The sequence below is a fragment of the Elgaria multicarinata genome, chromosome 4 (assembly GCF_023053635.1).
Source record: "Elgaria multicarinata webbii isolate HBS135686 ecotype San Diego chromosome 4, rElgMul1.1.pri, whole genome shotgun sequence".
Classification (NCBI taxonomy): Eukaryota; Metazoa; Chordata; class Lepidosauria; order Squamata; family Anguidae; genus Elgaria; species Elgaria multicarinata.
The window spans coordinates 140293938-140306442 of NC_086174.1; the positions used below are offsets into that span (position 1 = coordinate 140293938).

Sequence of the window (12505 nt, forward strand, 5' to 3'; positions counted from 1 at the left end):
ACCAGTTTGGAGCGCTTAGGAGCCAACCTAAGCAAGATTCTCAAAGTCATCACGTGGCCGAAATGGTCTTACAAGCAGGGCCTCTTTCCCTAGTCAAAAGTATTCACCCAGGACATGCTGCATCCATGAAACTATTCACATCAGCTGCAAGTGAACTCCTGAGTACACTATGCTGACACAGACAGTTCCCATGCTATGAAGAAGATGCACTCCTAAAAAATCAGGTAATAGGCCCAGTACAACAAATTGACTATTACAAAAAACAAAGGAAATAGGAGTTTTGAACAGTGGTCAATGTTGCTTGGATTTTGGATTGTGAAATAGCCGACAACTTTGCGCATTTTGTTCTTCAAGATAAACCGAATTTTGTCCTTTGGGGTCATGGCTAAGCCACCATAGGTAACATCATCAATGGTGGCAAAGTTTATCTTTTGATTGTAGCTGGTGATGGAAGTATTAAGGATGTTGGTTATGGTGACTTCTTCAGTTTCTCTGGTAACATCAATTGCAGAAGCCTAAAATAGGAGAATATGACTATGACCACAACAGATGACATGACCATAACACTATTTAGTAAAAAAAAAAAAAAAAACATTAAAATACAAAAAATACAACAACAGTTGGTTGTGTCTCTACTGTCCACATACCATTATTCTGGAATTTTAAAAATCCCTGAAAGTCTTAGCAAAAGCCAAATTCTGGCTTACTGATACTAGAGCCTCAGGGATCAAAAAATAATATCCTGTCTAGGGACTACATGAACATATCTTTGGATGGTTTACACATTTTTATGAATCTCCTAGCCCCAATAAACACGAGTTTCTCTCACTGTCATAACAAAGTTGCTTTCCCCCATCACTCACAGAAACTATACTACAATACCTTGCCTACTGTAACACTGAATCAAATCATGGATTGTCATTAGTTTACTAGGTTTCTGGAAATAAGAGCCAGAGGGTGGCTTAATGTCACTTTTAGGACTGACCTGTGTGAGATAGAATCATAGAATCATAGAATAGCAGAGTTGGAAGGGGCCAATAAGGCCGTTGAGTCCACCCCCTGCTCAATGCAGGAATCCACCCTAAAGCATCCCTGACAGATGGTTGTCCAGACGCCTCTTGAAGGCCTCTAGTGTGGGAGAGCCCACAACCTCCCTAGATAACTGGTTCCATTGTCATACTGCTCTAACAGTCAGGAAGTTTTTCCTGATGTCCAGCTGGAATCTGACTTCCTGTAACTTCTGCACGTTATTCCGTGTCCTGCACTCTGGGAGGATCGAGTGTGACAACCTTTTAAGTATTTGAAGAGTACTATAATTTCTCCCCTCAATCTTCTCGTCTCCAGGCTAAACATGCCCAGTTCTTTCAGTCTCTCTTCATAGGGCTTTGTTTCCAGGCCCCTGAGCATCCTGGTTGCCCTCCTCTGAACATGCTCCAGCTTGTCTGCGTCCTTCTTGAATTGTGGAGCCCAGAACTGGACACAATACTCTAGATGAGGCCTAACCAGGGCCGAATAGAGAGGAACCAGTACCTCACGTGATTTGGAAGCTATGCTTCTATTAATGCAGCCCAAAATAGCATTAGCCTTTCTTGCAGCCATATTGCACTGTTGGCTCATATTCAGCTTGTGATCTACAACAACTCCAAGATCCTTCTCGTTTGTAGTATTGCTGAGCCAAGTATCCCCCATCTTGTAACTGTGCCTTTGGTTTCTATTTCCTAAATGTAGAACTTGGCATTTATCCCTATTAAATTTCATCCTGTTGTTTTCAGCCCAGCACTCCAGCCTATCAAGATCACTTTGAAGTTTGTTTCTGTCTTCCAGGGTATTAGCTATCCCACCCAATTTTGTGTCATCTGCAAATTTGATCAGCGTTCCCTGCACCTCCTCGTCCAAATCATTAATAAAAATGTTGAAGAGCATTAAGCCCATGACTGAGCCCTGCGGTACCCCACTCGTTACCTCCCTCCAGTTAGAGAAGGTTCCGTTGATAAGCACTCTTTGAGTCCGATTCTGTAGCCAACTGTGAATCCACCTAATAGTTGTTCCATCTAGCCCACTTTTAGCTAGTTTGTTAATCAGAATATCATGGGGCACCTTGTCAAAGGAGCCATATATTGGTACTTATGCCTGCCCTAACACCCCTCTTAAAGGAGTTTTTCCTAACCTGATGCTCCAAGCAATTCTGGGTGGTTTGGTGTGATTGCCACAGTGCCCTGAAGCAACACTACATTCAAGGCATTGACACTGTTCACATGACATACTGCAACTCATAGTGGCTTATTTAAGCCATGGCGAGCTGCAGCACTCACAGGTTCCATCTTGAGTATTTGACCCCTGACCATGGATTGTCGTATCATGCGAACCCAGGCAGTGGGGGTTATGCAAAGGTTAAACAACCATTGTTTAACCTTTGGCTATGTGAGAGTTGTTTAAACTTTGCATAACCTCCCACAGGCCAGGTTTGCATGACATGACAACACATAGTTGGAGTTGAATGTGCAGGATGGTACTTGCAGGCACAATGGCTCACCATGGTTTGAATAAGCCACGATAAGCTACAGTGTGCTGTGCAAACGTCATCTCAAGAAATTAAAGTGGTAGATGAGACTCATCAGCATGATGTTCTTCAGAATGCTGTCAGTTCCACAGGCAAACCCACTGAGATCCACCAACAGAGAAGACAGCCCCATCAGAGGATACTTGGCCCCTCCAATCAGGAGCTAGCCCTGACCTAATAGGTACAAGAGTAATTAAGGGTTCTTATTATAAGAATCCTTAATTATTCAAAATTAGTGAAGTGCCTTTCTGCTTGACTTCCTTAACTTGGTTTCTGATGGTGCACTAGCTTCTTTTCTGGGAAGGTGAAGGCCCAGGTGGTAAAGTCCATCCTGCCTCCAGGCACAAAGGGGGTAATACATAAGCTGCACTAAGGACAGGGTTCATCCTCCTTCTCTTAGCCTGTTTCATAGCCTCCTTACTTGTATGGCAGCCTTCTCCAAGCTGGTGCCTTCCTGATCTTTCGGATTTCAACTCTACCAGCCCTACCCAGCATAGCCAATGGTCAGGAATTCTGGGAATTGTAGTCCAGGGCATCTGAAGGTTGGGGAAGACTGCTCTATGGAGAAAAGTGGCTACGTCTGATTAATTACTTATGTCTCAGTCCAGGCTTCCCCATCCTCATAGCTGCCTTAACTCCTGTATGAAACAAATGCATTTTGTAGGTTTTCTTCACAGAAGTATCGGACAACATATATGTTGCTTACCTTTTGAGCCTTATTGGCTGCACATTTTTGAGATGCGATGTAGTGAGCAACTGCATATTCCACCAAAGCACCAAATATAAAGCTGAAGCAGATGCCCAGGTAAATATCAATGGCTTTTATGAAACCATTGGTCTTCGTTACTGAGTTTCGTGACCCCATCATGAGTGTTGTCATTGACAGCACGGTTGTTACTCCTGCAAAGTACAGTGGGGGGGGGGATTCTTGTAAGATGGAAGAGTATATTTTTCTCTGAGATTTTGCAGAAGTTATTTCTTCCTAGTTTTCTACTAGGATGATAACGCTCTGATCAATTATCCCTTCTCAGTAAACCATGGTTCACAAACATCTGGCTTTATATATATAGTTGACATTTGGAAGTTCAATCCTGTATAGCATACACCTGCTCATAGAGAAATCTATGGTGGAAAACATTTTGCGATTGAAATACTCAATATCCATACAGGAACTTTCTTAAACTGCAATCTGAAACATGTTTACCAGGGAACCTGCTCCATCAAGCTCAGTGGGACTTTTGGGTAAATCAGCTTATCAAGCATTCATATATATCAGCTTTCCCCAACCTGGTGTCCTACAGATGTGCTGACTGCAACTCCCACCATCCCCAGCCAGCCTAGCCAGTGGTTGGGATGCCTGGGAATGATGGGTGTTGCAGTCCAACACAACTGGAGAGCACTAAGTTGGAGAAGGCTGAAGTATATTATCCTAGTAATTCTTAGAGTCATCCCATAAAGTAGGTCAGTACTGTTAATTCCAAAGTTATGGAGAGCTGAGGCTGAGGGATGGTGGTTTGCTTAAGATAGGGTGACCATATGAAAAGGAGGACAGGGCTCCTGTATCTTTAACAGTTGTATTGAAAAGGGAATTTGAACTCGTCATCACCACAGTTAAAGCTGCCCTCTTTTAAATCTGGTCACTCTAGTATAGCTCCTGCAGCTTTAACTGTGGTGATGAAGAGGGAGTTTCACCAGGGTCTCCATAGATACAAATGACACCTGCTGGAATTCCCTTTTCTATGCAACTGTTAAAGATACAGGAGCCCTGTCCTCCTTTCCATAGGGTCACCCTATTTAAGATAACCTGTGAGTTTATAGCTAAGGGCCAAGGATCTCAGGAGGACCGCAGCTTATGCTCTTCCCCTTTGTTCTACACTAGTGCATGATCAAAAGCTTCACCCAAATTTGCTTCTTCTAGGCATTCAATGGTGAGAGGCGAATTGGCTGTCCCCACCCAGTGGTTCAAAAGAAGGAGCAGGGAGTGAGATTTCACCAGCATAACCACCAGTCTTTTGGCAATGCTATGCATGCACAGTCTCAGATGTCACTGGATCAATTGAAGCTCTGGCCTTCAATTCTGGGAACATGGGAAGGAGGATGCTGTTGCTCTCATATCCTGCTTGTGGGTGGCTGGTTGGCCACTGTATGAACAGAATGCTGGACTAGACGGATCTTGTTCTGATCCAGTACAACTCTGATATTCTTATTTCTGCAAAACAACCATAGTACTATACCAAATATATATGGCATCCACTATCTACAAAGCTAAACTGGAACCCTCAGTGGATCAAGCTTTTCATAAAATAATAATAATAATAATAATAATAATAATAATAATAATAATAATAATAAATTATTTGTTACCTGCCTCTCCTCTGGATCGAGGTGGGGTACAACACAAATGCAAACACAATAAAATACATATAACTGATTAAAACATTTAAAACTAATACATTATTAAAAAGGCATCTTAATAATAATAATATATTTATTTTTATGACATTTTTTTTAGAATTTGCTTCCCAGAATTCTCCTCAAAATTCTCTTCGGTGCAGTTTAATTCTGTATGGGAGAGAAATTCGTCGAGTTTGCATTTTAATGCGAACTTATCTAATTTTGCACTTTTGAACCAATATATGAATTGAAACACAATCATCTTCCAAAATTCACACTGCTACAAATTTTGCAATGGAATTCTTCAATCAAGAAATTGTAGAAAAATGCATATACTCATAAAAATAGCATCGTTTACAAAAATGTGTATATTGCGTGGGTACAAAAAATGCATCTATTGGGAGAAATGCACACAACAATGTTTACATATTTTCATGCAAAGTTTAAAAAACAATTCTAACAGTTCAGGCTGAACTGAATTTAAAGCTGGAAAAATTCTCCATATTCATTATGAACCAAATTTAAGATTGGAAAAACAACGAACCGTGAGAAATTGAATTCCTGATTTTGATGTCACATATTTTCCAGTCTCTCTTTGATAGTTGATGCATTTGATAGACAAAATACAATTGCACTTAGTATTTGATGGCATTTGAAAGCTGATTTGCAATTGTGTGTCACAGTAGTTTGCAAACATTCTGTCTTTGAGAAACACATTCCACATCCAGTTCTTTGCCCTTTGCAAAGGATTCTGGGACATATTCTACAGTGCACGTTCAATCTATATGGGGCACTGTTGGGCCTCTTTCTATCATGCATGAACTGACGGTGTGTCCTAGAATATATCCAAAATTCCCTGCATTGGAAGGGAATATCTGTAGTGGTGGGCAATTTGTCTTTCAGTTAAGTTTGCCCACCATTGCTGATCTCACCCTTGAGAAACCTCTGTTAAATTTCCAAAGAACCCTAGCATTCCTGGGAGAGAATTTGAAAATAAAAAAGCCACTGCTACATATTCCTTGTTTAAGTCTGTTTGATGGTGGCATGTATAATAGTATTTAAAGTGTATCTGCCTTTCATAGTTGGCAGTTAGCAGTATTTTTGACCTGACAGTATTTGATTGATAACATGCCATGGTAATTAGTATGAGATTCCACAACTGAAGCCTGCCAAAGGCAAAACAATCAAGTGATGCCAACAGGTCTAAAGCATTCAAAGTGTGAGTTTGAAATTTCACATTCAAGATGCGAATTCAAAACACACACTCAGAATTTCTCATTTAAAACTTGAGTTGTTAAATCGGAAACTTCCCAGATGTCAAATATTTGTGATTATTCATTTCAGCTCTAGGTATTTTGGTAGCACAACATTTCAATTCTTACATTCAATATAGACTGCAGTTCAAAAAACAACACAGGTGTCTGCTCCTCTTCCTCTCTCTGTCTGTCTAGCTCTCTCTCACACACATATATACACACAAACCCTCTGCATGCCTATAATAAATACCTACTTGAGGGCATGACTCACCAATACATGTTCTTGCAGGAACTGAATCCAGGGTGATCCAGAAAGAAACCCAAGACAAAATGACAAGCAAGGAGGATGGCACGTAAGTCTCCAGAATGAAATAAAGGATATTTCTTTTGAGCTCAAACTGCAATATCAGTCTTGGGTAATTTCCTAGTTAGAGAAAGAAAACACAGACCATGAAAAGAAAGCATCTGCAGAGAGCAGACCATCCTAAGCCAAAGATGCCACAGAACGTGATGCCACAGTTATCGCAGAGTCTGGGGAGGTGTACAGTGCCCCGTCTGGTCATACTTCTTGGGATCATTTCCAGTTGTTGCAGCCTGATGATGTGGACAAGATGCTTGAATCAGTCCGTCCCACCACATGTAAGCTTGACCCTTGCCCATCCTGGCTAATTCGATCTAGCAGAGGTGGCTTGGTTGCGTGGGTCCAGGGAGTGGTAAATGCCTCCCTCTGTCAGGGAGTGGTGCCTGCTGCCTTGAAAGAGGCTGTGGTGCACCCTCTCCTGAAGAGTCCCTCCCTGGACCCAGAGGTATGTGAGAACTAGTGCCCCATCGCTAATATCCCCTTTTTGGGCAAGGTGCTTGAGCGTGTGGTGGCCAGACAACTTCAGACGTTCTTGGAAGAAACGGATTATCTGGACCCATTTCAGTCTGGTTTCAGGCCAGGGCACGGCACTGAAACAGCCTTGGTGGCTCTGACTTATGACCTACTCCTGGTGATAGACAGTGGGAGTGCCACCCTGTTGATCTTCCTGGATCTCTCGGCGGCTTTTGTTACCATTGATCATGGTATCTTACTGGGTCGGCTCTGCGAGATGGGAGTAGGAGGCACTGTGTTACAGTGGTTCCGCTCCTACTTGCGGGACCGATCCCAGAGAGTGGTATTGGGGAATTCCTGTTCCACCCCATGGCAATTAAGCTGTGGGGTGCCACAGGGTTCTATTCTGTCCCCCATGCTGTTCAACATCTATATGATGCTGTTGGGTGAGGTCTTTAGGGGTTTGGGGGTTGGGTGCCATCAGTATGCTGGTGATACTCAGCTCTACTTCTCCTTGTTGTCGGAGTCAGCTGGGGCTGTGAAGGTGCTGGACCAGTGCCTGGAGGCTGTAATGGGCTGGATGAGGGCCAATAAATTGAAGCTGAATCCTGATAAGACGGAAGCTCTGTGGATTGGTGGTTCCTGAGTCCGGGAATTGGGTAAGCGGCCTGTTCTGGATGAGGTGGCGCTCCCTCTGAAGGAGCAGGTACGCAGCTTGGGAGTACTCCTAGATCCATCATTGTCACTGGAGACCCAGGCGGACTCTGTGGCACGGAATACTTGGGGTCAGCTTCGGCTGATCTGCCAGCTACGGCCTTTCCTGGACAGGGACAACCTAGCCATAGTAGTGCATGCACTGGTAACTTCCCGATTAGACTACTGCAATGCACTCTATGTGGGGCTGCCCTTGAAGACGACTCGGAAGTTGTAGCTAGTGCAAAATGCAGCAGCTAGACTGCTGGCGGTTACATCTTACAGAGACCACATAACAGAGACCACATTAAAGGAATTGCACTGGCTGCCTATACGCTTCCGGTCGAAATTCAAGGTGCTGGTAATGATGTTTAAAGCCCTAAACAGCTTGAGACCTCGATACTTGAGGGAGCGCCTCTCCTTATATATGCCTGCCCAAGACTTGAGATCTGTTGGAGGGCCCTTCTCCGCATCCCACCAGCACAACACATTCGCTATGATGGGACAAGGGAGAGGGCTTTCTCTGTTGTGGCACCCCGACTGTGGAATGCCCTCCCCTTGGAGGCCCGACTGGCACCAACCCTGATTTTATTCTGGCGCCAAGTGAAAACATGGCTTTTTAACAAAGCTTTTAATGGTTGAATTCACTAAGGGCACATTGTTTTAACTGTTTTAATAGTTTTACTGCTTTAAAATTATATATTGTTTTAACTTGGTTTATGGTTTAATTTGTTTTTAGCTGTGTATATTTACTGTTTTATACTGTGTGCTTTTATCTGTACGCCGCCCTGAGATCTTATTGATAAAGGGCGAGATATAAATATTTTAAATAAATAAATAAATAAATAAATAAAGATACTTCAACTGCTGTGCATTGTTGGAGCAGTGGAGATTCATCTATCTATATAAATAAAAATGTAAATGTTCATTCGAAACAGACGTTATATCTCCGAAAGTTCTTCACTGATTGCTTTGAAATTTTGACACAACGTTGCATTCGAAAACGCGAGCGTTGTTATGTAACTATGTTCTATATGGGGACAAAAGTTTGTCTTAAAATCGAAGAAATAGGCCTCCTCAAAACCAGTCCTGCTGATCATTGTGACATCACCAACCAGTAGGCCAATCCACTGCCTCTGCCTCCTCTCCTCTTTGCATGTTCTCTCCTATTTGCTCTTATAGGTCATTGTGACATCGCCAACAGTAGGCCAATCCACTGCCTTCTCTCCTATTTGCATGTTCTCTCCTATTTGCTCTTATAGGTCATTGTGACATCGCCAACCAGTAGGCCAATCCACTGCCTCTGCCTCCTCTCCTATTTACATGTTCTCTCACAATTGGCTGAGTGAATATAGATGTCACACCTGTGACAGTTACACGTTCTGAAGAAAGGTAACTGCCAGGAGTTTCCACTAACTTCCTTACCGTAAAAACATCCTTTTACAATTCATTGAAACTCCCACGTGCAACATTTCCAAAGCATCTGGCATGGGAAAAATGTTACAAAAATGCAAACTTATTGTTTGGGATGAATGCACAATGGCACACAAAAAATCACTCGAGGCTCTTGATCGATCATTGCAAGATTTCATAGAATCATAGAATCATAGAATAGCAGAGTTGGAAGGGGCCTACAAGGCCATCGAGTCCAACCCCCTGCTCAATGCAGGAATCCACCCTAAAGCATCCCTGACAGATGGTTGTCCAGCTGCCTCTTGAATGACTCTAGTGTGGGAGAGCCCACAACCTCCCTAGGTAGCTGATTCCACTGTCGCACTGCTCTAACAGTCAGGAAGTTTTTCCTGATGTCCAGCCGGAATCTGGCTTCCTTTAACTTGAGCCCGTTATTCCGTGTCCTGCACTCTGGGAGAATCGAGAAGAGATCCTGGCCCTCCTCTGTGTGACAACCTTTTAAGTATTTGAAGAGTGCTATCATGTCTCCCCTCAATCTTCTCTTCTCCAGGCTAAACATGCCCAGTTCTTTCAGTCTCTCTTCATAGGGCTTTGTTTCTAGACCTCTGATCATCCTCGTTGCCCTCTTCTGAACACGCTCCAGCTTGTCTGCGTCCTTCTTGAATTGTGGAGCCCAGAACTGGACGCAATACTCTAGATGAGGCCTAACCAGGGCTGAATAGAGAGGAACCAGTACCTCACGTGATTTGGAAGCTATACTTCTATTAATGCAGCCCAAAATAGCATTTGCCTTTCTTGCAGCCATATCGCACTTTTGGCTCATATTCAGCTTGTGATCTACAACAATTCCAAGATCTTTCTCATTTGTAGTATTGCTGAGCCAATTTGCGTGGAAACAACAGACCATTTGGGAACGCATTAATATTGCTTGCAGGAGATTTCAGACAAACATTACCTGTAATTCCTCGATCGACACCAGCGGACGAAATAAATGCTTGCCTGAAATACTCTACTTTGTGGCGACACGTAAAGACGTTAAAATTAACTACAAATATGCGTGTCCAGCTGCAAAACGATCGATCAGCTGAGATATTCTCATGTCAATTGCTGGAAATTGGGAACGGAAAGGTGCCGGTTGATCTGACCTCAGGACGAATTTTATTACCTCATAACTTCTGTAATTTAGTGACGTCAAAAGAAGAATTGGTTGAAAAAGTATTTCCAAATATTCACACCAATTATAAGAATCATGATTGGCTGAGTGAACGAGCTATTCTTGCGGCCAAGAACAAAAACGTCTACGAACTTAACAATATTATTCAATCTAACATTCAAAGCGAGGCAGTCACATACAAGTCCATCGACACTGTTGTGGAAGCAGATGAAGCGGTTAATTATCCAACAGAATTTTTGAATTCACTTGATCTGCCAGGGATGCCACCACACGTACTGCAATTGAAAATCGGCCTGCCAATTATCATGTTGCGAAATATCAACCAGCCAAAACTTTGCAACGGCACGCGGCTTGCAGTAAAAAAATTACTGAGCAACGTCATAGAAGGAACAATCTTGACAGGACCTTTCAAAGGTGAAGATGTCCTCATTCCTCGCATTCCTATGATTCCAACAGATATGCCATTTCAATTTAAGAGATTGCAATTCCCAATTCGATTGGCATTTGCAATCACCATCAACAAAGCTCAGGGGCAATCTTTAGAATTGTGCGGTTTAGATCTAGACACAGATTGCTTCTCACATGGACAATTATATGTTGCGTGTTCTAGAGTCGGCAAACCAGACAATCTCTATATCTACACAGACAGTGGAACAACTAAAAATATTGTATATCCACAAGCATTGTGAAATTAAACATATTAGAAACATCCGCTTTGTCTTTTCTTTCTTTTCAATTTAACCAGACTGAGCCACAGCAACGCGTGGCAGGGTACAGCTAGTATATATATAAAAGCCCAGAGGCCTCCTCCAAGCCACTTATAGGAGAGAGGGCAGAGGCAGTGGATTGGCCTACTGGTTGGTGATGTCACAATGACATCGCCAACCAGTAGGCCAATCCACTGCCTCTGCATTCTCTCCTATTTGCATGTTTAAAAATTCTGAGCTCACAGGGCCTTCTATGGAACTTCCAAGGAAAATAACTGTCATCTACCAAGAAAAATAACTGCCATCTAGGGAAGTTCCAAGATAGAAGGCCAGAGGGCGCCTCCAAGCCACTTCTAGGGTTTGCCCTCTGGCGCCATCTAGCGACGTTTCTCGGAACTGCGGCCTTCTATGGAAGTTCCAAGTTCCGGAGAAAGAGAACTGCCAGGAGCTTCCGGCCTAGCAGAGGGGCCAAAACCCGCAAACCTCCTCACCAGACTGCTCCTCTACACCTGTCGTATGACGGGCTGTTTTGCTAGTAATCTCATAAAAGGCCAGAAGACTGGCCCAGTGGCCCAGCATCAGGAGTCAGCATGGTCGGGCAGCTGCTGAGGCCCGTGGACTGGCAGAGGATGCACTGCTGTCCAGGGATACAGGGAAGAGGGCGATCCCAACCTTGTCGCTGCTAAAGGAGAAGGCTGTGTGTGGGCCAGTTATATGGTTCAGAAGCACAGTACAAAGTGCTGCTTCTCACTCGGCCACCGGAGGTGCCTCCCATTGAGAGGGAGATCACACCAGAGCCCCTTTGCTACAATGACGTAAGGGCCTAAAGGGTAATCTTCCATTTCCGTGTGTGTGTGCAAGTGTGTACAACTCCCTTGTTCTGACAGCACCAACTTTCTTCTTGCAGCAGGCAGGCAAAGGGAGTGTGAGAGGGAGTTGTGCTTTGTTCCTTCTGCAGCCTCCAAAGCATCTGGTCCTAAAGGAATTGCACTGGCTGCCAATACGCTTCCGGTCGGAATTCAAGGTGTTGGTAATGACGTTTAAAGCGCTAAACGGCTTGGGACCTCGATACTTAAGGGAGTGCCTCTCCCTATTTATGCCTGCCCGAGATCTAAGATCTTTTGGAGGAGCCCTCCTCCGTTTCCCACTAACACGAGACATACGCTATAGTGGGACGTGGGAGAGGGCTTTCTCTGTTGTGGCACCCCAGCTCCGGAATGCCCTTCCCTTGGAGGTCCGACCGGCACTGGTTCCATTTTGGTGCCAAGTGCAGACATGACTTTTGAACAAAGCCTTTGATGGCTAAGAGGACCTTTTCTTCTGTCACCCCCAGATTGTGGAATGGCCTGCCAGAGGAGATTCATAAAATTAACTCTCTGTGTGATTTTAAGGCAGCTTTAAAGACTAGCCTTTTCCGGCAGGCCTATCCAGATCAATGTTAAATCATGAATTTTTAAGATGTATTGATTCCTGTTCTAATGTTGTTCCCTGCCT

The 12505-nt window shown here is 43.6% G+C and overlaps 1 protein-coding gene across 1 annotated transcript in view; it reads right to left on the bottom strand.

Annotated features, from left to right (window-relative positions):
• Positions 1-212: 212 nt before the first annotated feature.
• Positions 213-12505, bottom strand: part of GABRP (gamma-aminobutyric acid type A receptor subunit pi) — a 42175-nt gene continuing 29882 nt past the window's right edge. The window contains exons 7-9 of the mRNA XM_063125291.1: positions 6482-6634; positions 3267-3460; positions 213-515 (exon numbers count right to left, since the gene is read on the bottom strand). Of these exons, the coding sequence (XP_062981361.1) occupies positions 213-515; positions 3267-3460; positions 6482-6634 (650 nt within the window). The remainder of the gene's footprint in view (positions 516-3266; positions 3461-6481; positions 6635-12505) is intronic.